Below are 17,658 nucleotides of genomic sequence, written 5' to 3'. Positions count from 1 at the left end.
TACAGAGTCCTGGGGACACAGCATTTGCCCCATTCTCAGCTAAATTATGCAATGAAAAACAGACAGGCAATTACTAGGGGAAGAAAACACACCTGTCACTCAAGGACAACTCTCCTTACCTTCCCCCTCCCTTTCACATTTGTGAACACATACTCAACAGCCAATCATGTAAATTAAAAAATTGCTATGAAACTTATCGGACCATGGTCGTACCTTGCCAGAATCCTGTATCATTTTGACATTTTCAGAACCAAATTTATCTGAGTAAAGTTTAAGGAGTCTCTGAGAAATCTCTGACAGAGGCGTGAGCTTCGGCTCTTTGTAGATGTACTCCTTCCCGTCTTCATCTTCGAAGAATCCCTGTGAGGACGAGCACAGTTAGTGGCGTCCCTGAGTGTGCCAGCAGCTGACCACAACAGTGAAAAACAGGAACAGAAAATGAGTCTCCACGGGAAACCCACTTAAACAGGCCGTCCACACGGGGGGAGGGAGGGCTCTAACGCAGAGTCAAGGTGCAAAGACAAAGGAAACACACGGGCAGACTCTCGACCCCACCAGGTGTTGGGTGAAATGCATGATTTGGGGTCTGAGACATCATGCTCTCTGTTTAATGGGAGTCAATCCTATTTCACATTCCCAAAGGCAGGGCACACAGAGACACAACCAGCCGTGTGTGACACACCAGGGACACACATCAGGTCTGGAGTAGATCGGGCAAAAAGGACATAAAGTTCGAGTGAATTTGACTGGGCTTGAGTGTTGACAGAGACCACTGAAGGTCAATAGCACAGAATTAGAAAATGCTTTCATGACAGCTAGCCATTACTGGTGCAGTGCCAATCATGTGTGCCCACAGCTTCAAAACTGTCTGGGAAGTGAAAAAGGTGGAAAATTAAAATGTCCAGATTGGGGGGTTAATATTTGAAATTAATGCTCAAAAAGTTTCTCATCTGAAGTAACAGCAAAGAAAATGGTATAAAAAACACAATATATATAAACAAAAACAAAAAAAACCCCAAAAAACAAAAAACAAAAAAAAACCAGGCCACATGAAACAAACAAACAGTCCACATCAAACTGGGAGTTTAGAGGCAGTTACTTCACTAAGGTTACTTGCTTTAGAAGCATTTACTGTAATTACCTCCACATCTGTTTCACTGTCTGTAAACTGGTATTGCTATAAAGTTATAAAAGACAATAACAGAAGAAATTGAAGGTTATAAAGTGCTCACAGAAAAACCACACACCCTAAGTAAAATGAATGATAATGTATTGCATTTAATAATGTTAGAGCCTGAGGTTAAAACCTAAGTTTGAATAACCCCCCTCTGGCAGGGCTGCCCAAGGATTATGATGGTAAGCGCCTGTGCAGACGGTGTATGAAACACTGAGGTACACAGGCACAAAGGAGGTCTGAACTGTGGTTTAAAACATGCAATACTGATGATGTGTGAGCAAACTGATGATTTCTGTGAATGGAACAAAATGTTAATTTTCTTTTTGGAGTTTGAAATGACTAGACAGTATACATACAAGACTTGAAAAGGAAACTTGCAAACCATGTGGGAAGAACAAAAGATGATGCTAAGAATTCCTAAGGGAGAAGGAACTTACCGCTGCCTTAAGTAATAAAGGAAGGAGAGGAAGAAAGGAAAAAAAAAAAGCAGAGAGTTTACTACGGAGGAAGATAAGAACCACAGTACATATGACAAGTTCATCACATTAGCATTTATGGAACAAAAATTCCCAAGATACCACTTTACCAGAAGGAAGAGGATGAGGAACAGCCTACTGAATGGCAGAAAGGCTCACCTGTCCAAAGAAGGCCACCCGGAAGTAGGTCCCCAGGAGCCTGCGGCCTGAGTGCATGACCTCGGTCACTTTGCTGTATGCACGGTGCAGTGTGTCATACAGATGGGCTAGTCTCTGAAAAGCAGAGTAGAGCACATTTCTTCTTATTTGCAAATAAAAGAATAAACTTTAACATAGTAAGTGTGATGATGCAGCTGTAAATACCTTAACTTGGAGTAGAAAAAAATTCACTGCATGTGTGTGTAAGGGAGGGAGGTATACATATGTATGTGTGTGTGAGGGTGGGAGGTGTCCATGTGTGTGTGTAAGGGTGGGAGGCATGCATGTGTGTATAAAAGTGGAAGGTGTGCATGTGTGTATAAGTGTGAAAGGAAGGTGTGCATGTGTGTAAGGGTGTGAGGTGTCCATGTGTGTAAGGGTGTGAGTTGTACATGTGTATGTAAGGGTGTGAGGCATGCATGTGTGTATAAGGGTCTGAGGTATACATGTATGTGTAAGGATGGGAGGTATGCATAAGTGTGTAAGGGTAGGAGGTGTGTATGTGTATAAGAGTGTGAGGTGTACATGTGAGTGTAAGGGTGGGAGGTATGCATGAGTGTGTAAGAGTGTGAAGTGTACATGTGTGTGTAAGGGTAGGGGTGTGCATGTGTATATAAAGGTAGGTGTGCATGTATGTAAGAGTAAGAGGTGTACATGTATGTGTAAAGGTGGGTGGTATGCATGAGTGTGTAAGGGTAGGAGATGAGCATATGTGTGTGTAAGGATGGGAGTGTGCATGTATGTGTAAGGGTGGGGATGTACATGTGTGTATAAGGATTGGAGGTGTGCATGTGTGTGTAAAAGAAGGTGTGCATGTGTGTAAGAGTAAGAGGTGTACATGTGTGTGTAAAGGTGGGTGGTATGCATGAGTGTGTAAGGGTAGGAGATAGCATTTGTGTAAGCGTGGGGGTGTGCGTGTGTGTGTGTGTGTGTGTGTGTGTGTGTGTAAGGATGGGAGTGTACATGTATGTGTAAGGGTGGGGATATATATGTGTGTATAAGGATTGGAAGTGTGCATGTGTGTGCGTGTATAAGGGTGGGGGTGGGAGGCATGCATGTGTAAGGGTGAGAAGTGTGCATGTGTGTGTGGAGGGGTTGGGGTGTGCATGTGTGTGTATGGGTGGGAGATGAGCATCTGTGTGTGTGTGTATAAGGGTGGGAGGAGTGCATGTGTGTGTAGGGGTGGGAGATGTGCATCTGTGTGTGTGTGTATAAGGGTGGGAGGTGTACATGTGTGTGTAGGGGTGGGAGATGTGCATCTGTGTGTGTGTATAAAGGTGGGAGGTGTGCATGTGTGTGTATGGGTGGGAAATGTGCATCTGTGTGTGTGTATAAGGGTGAGAGGTGTGCATGTGTGTGTAGGGGTGGGAGATGTGCATCTGTGTGTGTGTATAAGGGTGGGAGGTGTGCATGTGTGTGTATGGGTGGGAGATGTGCATCTGTGTGTGCATAAGGATGGGAGGTGTGCATGCGTGTGTATGGGTGGGAGATGTGTATCTGTGTGTGTGTATAAGGGTGGGAGGTGTGCATGTGTGTGTATGGGTGGGAGATGTGCATCTGTGTGTGTGTGTGTATAAGGGTGGGAGGTGAGCATGTGTGTGTATGGGTGGGAGATGTGCATTTGTGTGTGTGTATAAGGGTGGGAGGTGTGCATGTGTGTGTATGGGTGGGAGATGTGCATCTGTGTGTGTGTGTATAAGGGTGGGAGGTGTGCATGTGTGTAGGGGTGGGAGATGTGCATCTGTGTGTGCGTAAGGATGGGAGGTGTGTGTATAAGCGTGTGAGGTGTGCATGTGTCTGTAAGGGTGATAGGTGTGCATGTGTGTACATGTGCAAACCAGAGGACTAGCCCAGGTGGTATTCTCAAGGCCTGCTCCACCTTTTGTTTTTAAAGACAGGGTCTCTCATTGGCTCAGAACTCATCAAGGAGGTAACGCTGAGTGGCCAGTGCGCTCTAGGAGTTCACCCATCTCTCTCTCTCTCCAGTACTGGAAGCCATGTGTCACCACACCCAGCTTTTCTATGTGGGTCCTAGGGCTCTCGGGGCAAGCGCTTTACTGACCAGCCTATCTCCTCAGTCCCGGGAATATATTCTGACTGTGTAAGTCACAGTGATCATTTCTGGATTGCAGCCTTTTCTGTCTAAAATGAGCACCCACTGTGGAATCTACTCCCAGGCTGACATGCAGTAGTGGAGAAAACTCTCCGATGCCAGGCAGCCTCTGCTTTTCATGTTCTGCAACGGTTGACTTCTGAACCCTGGAAATCATAGAACTCTGGGGAAACTTATCCAAAGTTTGGTGTTGGGATGAGACCCTAGCAGTTTAAGACATAGGGGAGGCCTGGGTGTGGAAGTCTGACAATCTTTATAGACAGTGACTGGTGACCACCACTGAAGTAACTGTGGCATGTGGGTGTCCACCTGGGCATCACTGCAAAGGCAGCTGCTGGCTTCTGCATGAGGTCTGGGCGTGTCAGACAGGAAGACAGTCACATACCTCGAAATCCCTCCGCTTTTCATAAATGGGGATGATAAGCTTATAGATGTCAGCGATCAGCTCATAGCGCTCCGCCTTCCAAAGTCCATCTGCACACTGCTCCAGTAGCTCCATCAGTACATCCTGATCAAAGAGGAAGGGCCGGGGCCAGGAGAGATTATGGAGAACCTGCCATTGCATTCCTTGTGGAATGTACAACCCAAAGGCTGCTTGCAGTGGAATTTATAATGCTTAATTTTTAAGCACTAATTCCATGAATGTAACAACTCTGTACACCATGTTCCTTAAGGGGACTTTCTTCCCCACATCATGTTTACATGCAAGAACTAAACAGGTAGACTAGCTGGGTCCCAGGTGGCCCAGCAGTTGGGAGCACTCACTACTCTTGAAAGGGACCCAGGTCCTGTTCTCAGTACCTACACTGGGCAGCTCACAACAGTCTGTACCTGATGCTCTGGGGACTCTGATCCCTTCTTCTGGCCTCTGTGGGCACTGTATATCTGGGATACACATTCCTATACACCTCATATACATAAAACTTTTCGAGAAGTTATAGAAAGGAGACACTAGTAGGCTCCCACAAGCTCTCAGCTCTTGTCATTAGCTTTCCTTTCTGACGAACAATTTCCTTTCTGACGATGTTGAGACTTGGAGCATTGCTAAGCCTGACTTCAACTCCAACTAAACGTCCTGAAGTTATCCAGGAATGGTGTGTGGTAGGACCTAGGTCTGTTTCCTCAACATCCGTCCTTCTTTCCTTTGGCAATTGCCTCCTACAGAAGTTTCCACAGTTCCCTGCTTTCTGTGGAGCTCTTGGAGTTTGGAGGCAACACTGTCTTTGGCTTAATCATACTAATCATCTTTTTCTTAGCCACAGCCACCAGCTCATCACGGTGCCATGAGTCAGTTTTAGGCTCCCAACATGGAATGCTCGGATGGAAATGGTAGACACGGAGAGGCAACTGAGAGCCTACTTTCCAGTCTGCTTCTGCACTGACCAACAATAGCTTTGTTAAGGGCTTGGACTCAATAAGGTAAACATATCTGTCCCTTCTCTAATACTGGAACTGATTCTTTGTGAAATTCACATCATGCACCCCAATGCCACTCATCTCCCCATTCCTGTGTATCTGCCCTCTGCCCTTGTAACTTCCCCCTCAAAGAAAATAAACAATGTGCCCCACAGTATACCCTTTTGTTCACACATCTTTACTTGCATTCATTGCAGTGAGTCATAGGTCTGGCTTCTCCTACACTATCAATTACTGGACCCTCACCGGGACTCTTCCATATCCTGTTGTTGCCCTGTTTTGTGGAGAACCTGCAGCCTTGGACCAGCAGGTCAGATCCAAAGCTGGACCCCTTCAAGCGGCCCAGCAGTTCATAGATGGGCCAAATCAGAGCCCTGGATCTGGGGCTGTCCCACACCCGCAGCACCTGGGCGAGCGCTCCAGCACTGGCCGAGCTGGCTCACCCAATGCTGCATCTGGTGAGGGGCGGGGCCAGCTCTCCTCCTCACCTGCCCCCCCATTGCTGGATCACCCTCACCTGTGCCACCATCCCGACCTTGCTTCCCAGTGGAGGTGCAGAGTCCATCTCCCAAATGCAGCAGCCAGCAAGGGGCGGGGCCAGCTCTCCTGCCTGCCACAGGTGGTGATGGGGGAGGGGAGGTTCTTTTTTGATTTTTTTTTCTATTGTTATAGTTTTGAGATAGCTCATGTATCCCAGGCTAGACTCATCTGGTTTTATATGGTGTGGAAGACTGAACACAGGTTTCATACATACCAGACAAGCACTGTCTCAATGGAGCCACGCGCCTAACCCCATGTGCCTTTCTCTTTCTTCATTTTTTTTTACCAGTTCTTCCAGAATTTCATACGTTTCCCAAATGTAGACTAATGTTCAACACAGTTCCAATGGCCACGGTTTATAGAGCCCAAGAAAAATATCATTTTAATTAGCCTGTCATATGATACTGTGCAATCAAGGCCATTTAACTCCTGTGCCATATTTATGACACACATCATAAAATTGTCATTTGTGGGACTGAACTCTGCGCCACCAGTGCCTATAAAAAGGTTTAACAGTTGTCCAGGGCTTTATTGTAGCACTCATTAAAGCCAGATGTACACAGTAACCAGTGGAAGAGCTGTAGAGAGCCCGGAGAACTTTCCTTCCACAGCCATGCTGTCTCCTTTGCATTTACATTGTAAAGATGTCTGCCCTGCTTTTACCTCTACTCTTCTCTCAGGGACCGTCTAGCACACCAAACGCGCCAAATATTTCTTAATGTTCCACTGCTTATTAAAAAAAGGTAAATGAGAAAGCATAAAAATAAAGCTTGTATCATTTCATAGTCATACTCATGCAAAACAGAACGAGGCTGAGGTTCCCCCCCTCATTGCTGTTGGGCAAATCAGCAAGAATAGACCCCGCTCCCTAGAATGCTGTGAAATCTGTAGGTTCTGTATGTCAATTCCTAAGCAGTTAAGCTTCTCACATTTCAATTACTACTTCCTACTTTGTATTAATTTTGCTTTAAAATATCTTTTTGCCACTAGAGTCTTTCACAGTCCCTGACAGACACAGTCAGTAACCAAGCGATTCTCCGAAGCAGGCTTATATTTTCCTCAGTGATGTTAGCAATACCAAGTGCCCTCACTCCTTCGTGTGGGAGAGGTGCTGGTGAGATTTATCAAAGCCTTGTATTTCTCACAAATCTTAGGTCTGCCCACCACCACCTTGTATTTCCCAAGCACTGCATCTCCGTGTTGCCATGGACCCACAGAGGATACGGAAGGAGTCTAAGGAGACCGTTTCCCAAGGGGAAGGCTTTATTTTCAAAACATTCGACAGTGTCATCATTTGATCCCCGCATTCTAACAGGTTTACCTCGAATGTAAACTTTTTGTGATAAGGTACAGCTGGTTTTACTAGTTGCCATGGTCACACTACAGAGACACAGAATGACGGCACCCTATTTATTGTGGATCATAAAAGAACGCTAGGCAGCTTTAATTCTGTTGCCTTAGCAATTATAGTGTAATACAAATCAGAAGTAAATTATGTTTGTTTTTTTATCAGGTGCAAAAGAAACTCCAATTCCCCAAACTCCAAAAGGCAGTTCATGTATCCAGAGATGAGCTCACCCTGGGCTATAGGTGCACTGCTCGCAGTCAGAAAAAGCCAGCATTCCCAGGGACCCTGTGAAGCTGATTCCCCTCTACTAAAAGGAGTCATTTCCCTTACCCCTGGTGGATGGACAGACAGCTACGTGTGGCTGCACATCTATGCTGCCTCCGGGCTCCCTCAGCATCACCAGTACCTGCTACACTGTTAAATCCAGTCTCTGGTTGTCCTTCAGTCTACCTACTGTCTTACTCAAAGTTCTCTGGAATTCTCTAAGGATTTCAGGCCTCGCTATTTACACTGTTGCCCCCACTTCTCCAGCCCCGGCCAGGTCCAGTCCAGGACTTTTTCCTCTCTGCTCTGGACTCTTCTAGATGCCTCTGACTGTTGGTTCTCTCTCCCCTCCCCCCTCTCTCTGTCCCCCTTTCTCCCTCCCATACCAAGGGAGGATTCCCAGTCATATTCCCAGTTTCCAGTTTCTCTACTGCACCTTCTTGAACATGGTTTTGAGACAGGAACCCATCCAGTTCCAGCTTGTCTTGACTTTAGTACCTTCCGGCATCTTCCTCCCCAGTGCTCTGGGATTGTAGGCACATGACACAGTGTTAAGAATCTAACGATTCTGATGTGTTATTACAAGAAGAGTTGCAAAATTTTCTCAAGGAGTTAAAAAGGTTGGGAGTGATTTTAAAAGTTTTCATTCGGCCACCCCCCTGCCCCAGACATTTTAATCAAACGTGTACTGTGTAGAAGGGAGCATGCTCAACACCAGGGATACAAAACCAAATCTACTCAGGTCAAGTCTTTGTCATCGGTAATTGCTCAGCGGATTTCGACCAAGTATGGGGAGTGCGTTTCAGTGGCGCTGTGCTGAAGGCTTGGTCTGGATGGTGGCGGAATTTCAGGAGTTTGGGCACAGACAGAGAAAGTGGGCTGCTGGGGAGAAGTTATGCTGGTAAACTGTCATATGTTGTTAGTAACTAGCTGAAAGCAGACTTTGGGAGCGAGGAGGGCTCGTCTCAGTCTCAAGCGTGTCTATTTCTAGTGTCCTCCAAAACTGTCCTAAGGGCAGGCTGCTCCCCTGTGTCAGGGAGAAATAGGAAGGGTAAACAGCTATGGGTGTTAAAAATCTTACATCCTTGACTTGAGAACAGCCACAAGCTAACCTGTTTCCAACAGAAGCTACTATTTTTTTTTTTTTAAATTCCACGGTCCACGGTATAAGAATGCCTGGGGTGGAAAAGAGAGGCTGGAATCTCTGTGGAGAGGAAGCTCTGCTCAGCCTGGAAACCTCTCAGCCAAATCCAGCAAGATGGCTGCAGTGGGGCTTCCTGCCATTTCTGCTGGAGGTTGCAGTGGTCTGATTTGATGTTATTTTTGCTCACCCCACTGGCTATTCAAATTGTTTTTGCGGGATGTTGTAAGCATCGATATGTTGATGTTTTATTTTTTTAAAGATTTATTTACGTATATGAGTACACTGTAGCTGTATAGATGGTTGTGAGCCATCATGTGGTTGCTGGGAATTGAACTCAGGACCTCTGCTCACTCTGGCCCCATTCACTCTGGCCCAAAGATTTATTTATTATGTAAGTACACTGTAGCTGTCTTCAGACACACCAGAAGAGGGCGTCAGATCTCATTTCGGATGGTTGTGAGTCACCATGTGGTTGTTGGGATTTGAACTCAGGACCTTCGGAAGAGCAGTCAATGTTCTTAACCTCTTGAGCCATCTCACCAACCCCGATAATGCTTTATATATAGGCTATTTATATCTATCTGGTATCTGTTTCTTGCTGCTTATCCTTTTACTCCTGTTTGCCATAACCCCCCCCCCCCCAAACAATCCCCTTTCCCCTGCACTCATTCAAAACTCAAAGCACAGATGCCACATGTCCTTTCCTCATGGAACACTAAGGGTGTACCTTTAAAGCCTGTGGGGACTGTCTTGTCCCTGGCCCTTTCCCTCTTTCAACCCCAACCACCATCAGGTGAACATTCTGCACCCTCAAGTTCTTCTGCTGTGATGATTTGACCTAGAAACAATGGAGCCATTAGACCACATACTGACGCCTTTGAGCGGGTCAATAAATCTCTTCTCCTCCTTTTGAATGGCTTCCTCTCAGACATTTGTCATAGAGACAATAAAAGCTAAGGAATACAGATGGGTTTTGTTAGGCTGTGTGGTGGAGAGGAGGGAGCCCATACGGGAATACGCAAGCATTCTTAGCAGGCAGAACTGATGTACTAGAATCACCAACTGGTAGAGTTGTGTCATGGAATAGCACTTCCTGCTCTGTGTAGGAGACAGAACTCATAGCGAGCTCATGCAAGATGGCAGTAAGGGCTCAGTAAAGAACTCACAGTGAGTCAGGAACTCAGAGGAGTAGCATCCACTCAAACATGAGGGGAAGGGAAGATAGGTAGACATAAGCTGGAGTCCATTGGGAAGAAAAAAATGAGAAAATGCCTCTACCAGGCAGGCCAGGAGGCACAGCTGTGGGGCATCTTCTTGATTAATGTCCAATGTGAGGTGGCCCAGACCACTGTAAGAGTTGCCCCCCCAGGGCAGGTGTCCCCCATGGCAGTCCCCCCCCCCCCCCCCCCCCCGCAGGTGTCCCCCAGGGCAGGTGCCCCCCCAGGGCAGGTGTCCCCAGGGCAGGTGTCCCCCATGGCAGTTCCCCCCCCCGCAGGTGTCCCCCAGGGCAGGTGCCCCCCCAGGGCAGGTGTCCCCAGGGCAGGTGTCCCCCAGGGCAGTTGCCCCCCCCAGGGCAGTTGCCCCCCCCCAGGGCAGTTGCTCCCCCCCCCCCCCCCGCAGGTGTCCCCCAGGGCAGGTGCCCCCCAGGGCAGGTGTCCCCAGGGCAGTTGCCCCCCCAGGGCAGTTGCCCCCCCAGGGCAGGTGCCCCCCAGGGCAGGTGGTCCTAGAGCATACCCGCAAGCAGGCTGAGCAAGCCAGCAAAGCAGCGCCCATCCATGGCTTCCTGCCCTAGAGACAGGCGCATTCCTGCCTCTAGGTTTCTGCCCTGCTTGAGTTCCTGCCCTGACTTCTCTCAGGGAAGGAAGACAAACTCTTTTCTCCCCAAGCCACTTTTGGTCACAGTGTTTTTACTACAGAAGTAGAAAAACCCTAACTAAGACACATGATATGTGAAGAACCGGCACATAGTTTGCTGGGCTAGAGAATCTGTATCCAGTGTGCAGACACGAGGAGCCTGAGGGGAGAGGAAGAATTAAACACACCACTGTGCGGCATACTCTGTGTTCTACACAAAAGTCACTTAGTGAAGATCATTTCTAAGAAAGGTATCCTTTAAAATGATTCACCGGCACCTGCTCATCTGTGTGTGTACCATGGGCAAGTGTGGATGGAGAAGACTAAAACGGATGCCCTGGGACTGAGTTACAGGCAGTGTGGGCTACCGTGTGGGTGCTGGGAACTGAACCTGGGTCTTCTGGAGGAGCAGCAAGCTCTCTTATCCAATGAGTCCCAGGTGACCTGCACAGGGCGGGATGTACCACTTACAAGAGGCTGGGCCCTCCCACACGGAGTCAAGAAGATGTCCCGCAGCTGTGCCTGCTGGCCTGTCTGGTAGAGATTTAAATACAATTTTACTCCAGCTTAGTCATCCTAGAAAAAGGAGGTGGTTTAAAAAACACAGCCTGGATTCAGATAGTGTCTGTGTATCATAGGATGTAGCCAGTTCAGTTCATTAGAGGAAAATCTGTTACACATGCACAGAAAGATGTTCTACTGCAGAGATCCTGCCCCGCCCCAGGACGGCTAGGAATGGCAAAGTTTGATAAAACCAATAAAAATATCATCACCAAAACACATTTACTGTCATCACAAAATAGAAAAGACCATGTTTACATCCTATGCAACAGTATTTTATCCCCTGCCTTGGCCAGGAGGCATTCAGGATCCACAGCCCAAATGCATTTATTACTGCAAAGAAACAGTAATATATGCTACAAAAAGCAGAATTAGTATAGGTTTTCTCAAAAAAAAAAATCCTAACTAAAAGCAAACAGAAAAGCCTATGGTTTAGTGCTTAAGAGCACTGACTACTCTTCCAGAGGAGTGGGGTTCAATCCTAGCCCACCCACATGATGGCTCACAACTGTATGTAATTTCTGTCCCCGGGGAATCCAACAGGCATGCACATGGTGCAGGGACATACATGCAGGTGAATCACCCACACACATAATAGTACATGAACACCCTAAACTTCTCGTGGTATCAAGTGTGGATTTCTGAACACCAAGGCATCAGTGGCAAATTATTCAAACTAATGCTAATTCTAAACCTAGACAGTGACAGCTCCTCCATGAAACAACAGGGCTTTGGACAGAAATCAGAGGCAGTAATCATAGATAGTTAAGTTTAATAGACCATATATATATCAATATAAAATTATAAGGGTCATAAAACTAAGACGTGCTAACTAAACACTTGAGTGCATATATGAAATTCTAAGCAGAAATTCCATTTACTCTGAATCAGCAATCACTGTCCCTGGAAACCAGAAGGAAGCTACACAACGGGCAGAACAACAGCGGTTGAGCAGAATGCCCGATGGGCTTCCCACCTTGAACAAACACACACTAAGCCACTTCTCATAATCGTCGACATGCACAGAGACAGGCTGGGGAGGGGCTCTGTGTATCCATAAAGCACACATTTTATGGTACTAGACTAGACTTAAAAATGTCAATGCATGAAATCTACAAGCCATTGAGGAAGTTTTAAAAAATGAAATTAGCTGGTTTCATCCATAGGGATGTCGTACTTTGGCATAACTGAGGGTGTTGAGCACCTCTCTGACGGTGTGCACACACCTATCACACTAACAGTGTGTACCCACACGTCTGTGTGTATGTGCACTGCAATTAATTCCCACACAAGAAAGCGTTTGTGTGTGGTACCTAACTTTTCCACAGACATATCACTTGTTCTGTCTTAGGATGAAATCAATGTAATCAATAAAATAGAGCCAGATTGCTGTCTCCATGTCTACAGCTCGCGTGTAAGTGAGTCTGTGAGCAGGCTGGGCCATGGTATACTATCATTGCCCACCTCACACTTGTGCTGTGCAGTTGAGGACATTGATCGCCTGGGATGTTAGAGCTTTGATCCCAGGGCTGGCAGGCGTGGCTCAGAGAACGAAAGGTTCTTCCTGAGGACCCACATTTGGACTCCATGAGAGCACCCATGTCAGGCAGCCCACAACAGCCTGTAACTTCTTCTCCAGAAGAACCAACATCTTCTATGTGTATAAATACAGAAAAACAATCTGACACAAGTTACTGATTCTTATATCCCACCCATACTTAACTGAGTTTGGGGATGAAGGGTCAAGAGGGCATAATTAGGGTTTGTAACAGGAACCAAGTAACCCCCAAGCATATGGAAGTCGGGGTGCTACTGCATTAGATGAAAGCTCTCGGGGCAGCTTCCTTGTTTACACAGCACCTTTGGCTAGCACTGGGTGCATACAGTTTATGGATGAATTGCCAAGTCAAAACAGAAATTCCACAGGACAGTGGGTGGGGACACCGCTCAGCGGTTAAAAGCACTGACTGCTCTTCCAGAGGTCCTGAGTTCAAATCCCAGCAACCACATGGCAGCTCACAACCATCTGTAATGGGATCTGACACCCTCTTCTGGTGTATCTGAAGATAACTACAGTATACTTATATATAATAAATAAATAAATCTTTTAAAATAAAAAGAAATTCCCAGGGCACAGAACGCAGACAACTTCTAATTCTGATTCTCGGGAACTGTGAATTAGATGTCCGTCATCAGGAAGAAAGCATCTGAAGCTATGGTTTCATCTTGCCCTGCTTTGTATCCCTATCACACAGCTCACAGCCAAGGAAGCCCAGCACATACTGAGGGATGAAGGATGCTCTGGTGTCAGTCACAGAACAACCATGCAAGCTCTAGTGGCCAAGTCCCCTTCTCCTGTGGCCAATGCTGTTTGGAAGACTCACTGTCTGGTGACAGAACACATGTGACTCAGATGATTCTGGAACACTCCCAGTTAAGGCAAAGGAGTTAGATGGGGTTACAAGTGCCAACGTTAGGACGAGGTACAGACAGAATCACTAACTATTCTTCTGTCTTTGAGATGCTCTACGGATGTGAACATTTTATCTGTTACCAGCAACTGTTTCAGAACAGAAGGGATTTTGTCAAAAGGAAACCAGAGACTTGCTGGGTTGAGTTTATAAGTATTCCCTGAACTCAGTGGTGACTCTGGGCAGGTGGGATTCATTGTCTAATAAAACAGTAGTCAATACGCTGGCAGTAGTTGATTCTTTTAACCTAAGGTGGCGGGGGTAAGGGGGATGGCTCCATTTTCCATCCATAACGAAGTTCTGAAGATGAATTCTGACCCGCTTCTACGGAAAATGCAGAGTCCAGTTCCTGCAAGCCTCCAGCTACATTCACATCATCCAATTAATATACAGCCTTGATTCATATGAGTTCCTCTTAAAGATACCCAATGGAGCACCCTCTGTTGGTCATTCTCATTAACTTCCTGCCCTCCAGCCCCAGAACAGTGTTCCTTTGCCTAGGGTCCACAGATATCACCTGAGTACTAAGCCTAAGCAGAAGCACCACCAGCCAAAACCCACACCGATGTGGAGAACACAGCATTATCCAGACTGTGAAGAGATGGCCGCCTTCTCATAGTGTGAGGGCTGAAGAAGGGCAGACTACCACTGGTGCTGGGGTTACATAGAGGTGAATAAAAAGGATAAACTGTTTTCTGAAATGGACACATTACCATGGCTGGTCTGTGCAATGGAATCCCCTTCTTCTGACTCCTAGGCTGAGATAGGCCATGGGTGGGTCCCAGTTAAAGCTCATATTTCTATCTCCCCCTCTACTCCTTTAACTTAAAGGCTGCTGTGAACCTAGAGGACACCATATGTGATGGTTAATATCATGGCCGCTTGGCACAGCTAATGTCCTCTGAGATGGGGACTCTCAATCAAGGAAATTCCTCCATAAGATCAAGCTGTAGGCAAGACGTTTTCTTGGTGATTGATACGGAAAGACTCAGCCTTTTATGGGTGATACCATCCCTGGGCTGGTGGTTCTTGGACCTAAAATAAAGCAAGCTGAGCAAGCCACGGGGAGCAAGCCAGTCGGCAGCACCCCTCATGGCCTCTGCATCAGTTCCTGCTTCTAGCTTCCTGTCCTGACTTCCCTTGATGACAAAACTTGATGTGGAAGTGTAAGGGAATTAAACCCTTTGCTAACCTAGTTTGCTTTTGGACATAGTGTTTCAGCACAGTCACAGAAACCCTAAGGCAGATATTGGTACCAGGAGTGATGTATTGCTGTAATAGACCTGACCATGTTGTTTTGGGAAGGTTTCTGGAAGGACTTTGGAATTTGGGGCTCTCAAAAGCCCTCGAATGTTCAGAGCTTAGCAAGCTGTTGCAGGAACCAAGAAGATAAACTCAGGGGCAGTACAGACATGGGAGTCCTGGCTTGTGATGTTTCAGAGGAAAGCAAAGATTACACTAAGCCTTTTGTGTGATATTATGCATTACAAATCCATGGCTTCTGGTCAGCTGGGTTTGAAGAATCTGCTGCAATTAACAGGAGACCAGAACCACTAAAGCAAAGGCCTTTGCTTTGCTGGGACAATCAAAGTTTAAGAAGCATCTCCTCAGGATCAGTACATAGAAGCTGCGTTCCAGAGGGGCCGAGAGGCTGCAGCTTATGCTGGCTGCTCTACTCTGTGGGTGGCTTAAGACCCCAGGTGGTGCTGGCTTTGGTGGCACTAAAGGGTCATGAGAGCAGCTGGCACTTTCCTTGATTTTCCCATGTGCACTTTGTTTTTTTTTAAATTTTCGAGACAGGATCTTTTTCTTTCTATGGCCACCTTGAGATCCTGGCTTACAGCTTGGTACTGGGATTTCAGGTGCAAGTCTTGTCCGACAGGCTTGGCTCCCTTTTTGAATTTTTAATGTCTCTATTAGAGTTTTTCCACTTTTCTAAATGGATAGCCTCTACCCCTGACAGGATCCTGTCGCTGCATCAGTCATGAAGGATTATTTCAAGGTTATAGGAGTCTAGTACAATTCCGGTACCTTCAGGGACTCAGAATCTTCAACCTGGCAGGCCCAGGCCCTAACATCTTGAGAACAAGAACTGGATGCTTTGTGCATTTAGTGGTTAGGTACCTGGAAATCACTCTGTGGCTTCCCCTGAAGGGAGATGAACGGAGCACTCCCTGGGTCTCAGGCTCACTGCTAAGGCAACTGTGCACATCTAGGCAGCTCCCTGACCGTCCTGTTAGAGCACTGACAACATTTACCCTGTTGACCTGTGAGGATTAAAGGGGTTGTGACGTCTATTACTGGGCCACAGGCTTCTTTCCCATCAGCTTTCATAATTCCTTCCTCTTAGGTACAAATTGTTCACTTCACAGATTGTTTACCTTGAAACATCCAAGTAGCCGACCTGAAGATCAACGTGGTAGTTTCTGTTTTCCTGCCACTGAGAACTTCCTGTCACTCTGAATCTTGACAGCAGGACTTTATGGCCCTGCAGCGTCTCATCCTAACCATTACAGACTATCATGCACTATGGACCTTGTTAAAGATTTACCACTTTATGCCTCAAGGGCAGGGTGGCCCAACCATATTCTGAGAACAGCTGACAGAGTGGTCTTTGCCGCATGCTCAAGTCTTACTCAGAGGTGGTGCCCGTAGGTTTCTCCAAGGGAAGTGTGCACTTGACCTCAGAGGCTGATTCGTTAGGTTCTCAAAACTGCCTCAGTCTGCGACTTGATCAGGAGTGCACGCCTGAGCTTCATGTTATCCTGCAGGGAAGGTCACTGGAAACTAGACTGCCAAACCTTAACTGATCTCGGCATTCCTGTGGTGCTTACCTAATTCCAAACAAAATGCTGAGCTCCAGAGAGTGGCCTGGCCTCAGGGCTGATGGGCTTAACCAAAGAGAAAACACAGACATGCCTGCTTTCAAAGAAACCAGTCAAAACAAAAATAAAAACAAAAACTAACCATCCAACCAACTAACCAGCCGAAAGAACCAAACTACCATCTGTCCTGGCATTCCATAGTGTAAAAATTGGAGTAATCAGTATATACTATGGAATTAACAACTTATGTTCTCCCAAGGATAACTAGAAAATGTAATCTACCGTGACTAAGCTAATTTAACAGTATTCTTTTTTAAAGATTTATTTCTGTGTGTCTTTGTGTATGTGTCTGAGTGTATATGCATGAGTGTGTGCATGCACACATGCATAGGGACCAATAGAGGGCATCAGATCCCTTGGAGCCAAAGTTACAGGTGGTTGTGAGCCGCTCGGTGTAGGTGCACGGATCGCAACTCGGTCCTTATGACTGAGCAGCAAGCACTCCTAATGGCCAAGTTGTCTCTCTAGCCCCATTTCAATATTTTAACTTCATAAGATACATTCATATCCTATCTTCCTTTTTCATATTTAGCTTTAAATCTTCAGAACCATTTGAGACGAGACAATTCACAACAACACATCTTAAACTTTTTGTCCTTAAGTGCTTCTTTTTATATATATTAGTTTTTTTGTTGTTGCTGTTGGGTTTTTTGGGTTTTTTTTTTTTGTTTGTTTTGTTTTGGTTTTTTGTTGTTGTTTTTTTCTTGAGACAAGAGTCTTTCCACATAGGCACCTGATAAAGCCTGGGTCCTCAGCAGGAGGAAAAAGCCCTCATAACTCCTGAGCACCTCTCCAGTTCCCCCTTATACAACTTATGTTTCACTGAATATCTTAAAGAACTTTCAATTATTGGCAGTTTCTGGATCTTCACACTTTCTTACTCAGTCTGTTTCATGTTTGTTGGTGCATAAAGGGAATCCAGCGTCAGACCTGTACTCAGTACTGGCCTTGCAGACTTTCTTAGAGGGCTCTAGAGCATATTTCCAGAAACAGGCCTACAGATCTGTTTTGTGTCATAGGAGATATTTGTCTGTGGACCCTTATCATTGGCATGAAAACAATCAAGAGCTGTAATGCTCCCTGTCTGCACACACAGTCTCCAAGTTAAGAAATAACAGTTAAAACAGTGAAGGAGGATGGCATGAGCCTCTCTCTGCTGCTGTTTTCTCTCCAAATGAACAAGTAGGTAACTTTACATTTCTCCTCAAAAG

The 17,658-nt window shown here is 46.2% G+C and overlaps 1 protein-coding gene across 18 annotated transcripts in view; it reads right to left on the bottom strand.

Annotated features, from left to right (window-relative positions):
* The window catches only part of Dock9 (dedicator of cytokinesis 9), a 263,468-nt gene that overhangs the window by 13,363 nt on the left and 232,447 nt on the right, over positions 1-17,658 (bottom strand). For all 18 annotated transcript variants that reach the window (XM_052190600.1, XM_052190607.1, XM_052190606.1 and 15 more), the window contains 3 exons: positions 4,350-4,472; positions 1,813-1,926; positions 214-360 (listed from right to left, as the gene is read on the bottom strand). In XM_052190600.1, the coding sequence (XP_052046560.1) occupies positions 214-360; positions 1,813-1,926; positions 4,350-4,472 (384 nt within the window). The remainder of the gene's footprint in view (positions 1-213; positions 361-1,812; positions 1,927-4,349; positions 4,473-17,658) is intronic.

This window comes from Apodemus sylvaticus, chromosome 8 (assembly GCF_947179515.1).
Source record: "Apodemus sylvaticus chromosome 8, mApoSyl1.1, whole genome shotgun sequence".
In the NCBI taxonomy this organism is placed as follows: Eukaryota; Metazoa; Chordata; class Mammalia; order Rodentia; family Muridae; genus Apodemus; species Apodemus sylvaticus.
Note: the sequence above shows the minus strand (reverse complement) of the source record. Positions and strands in the feature narration are given on the sequence as shown.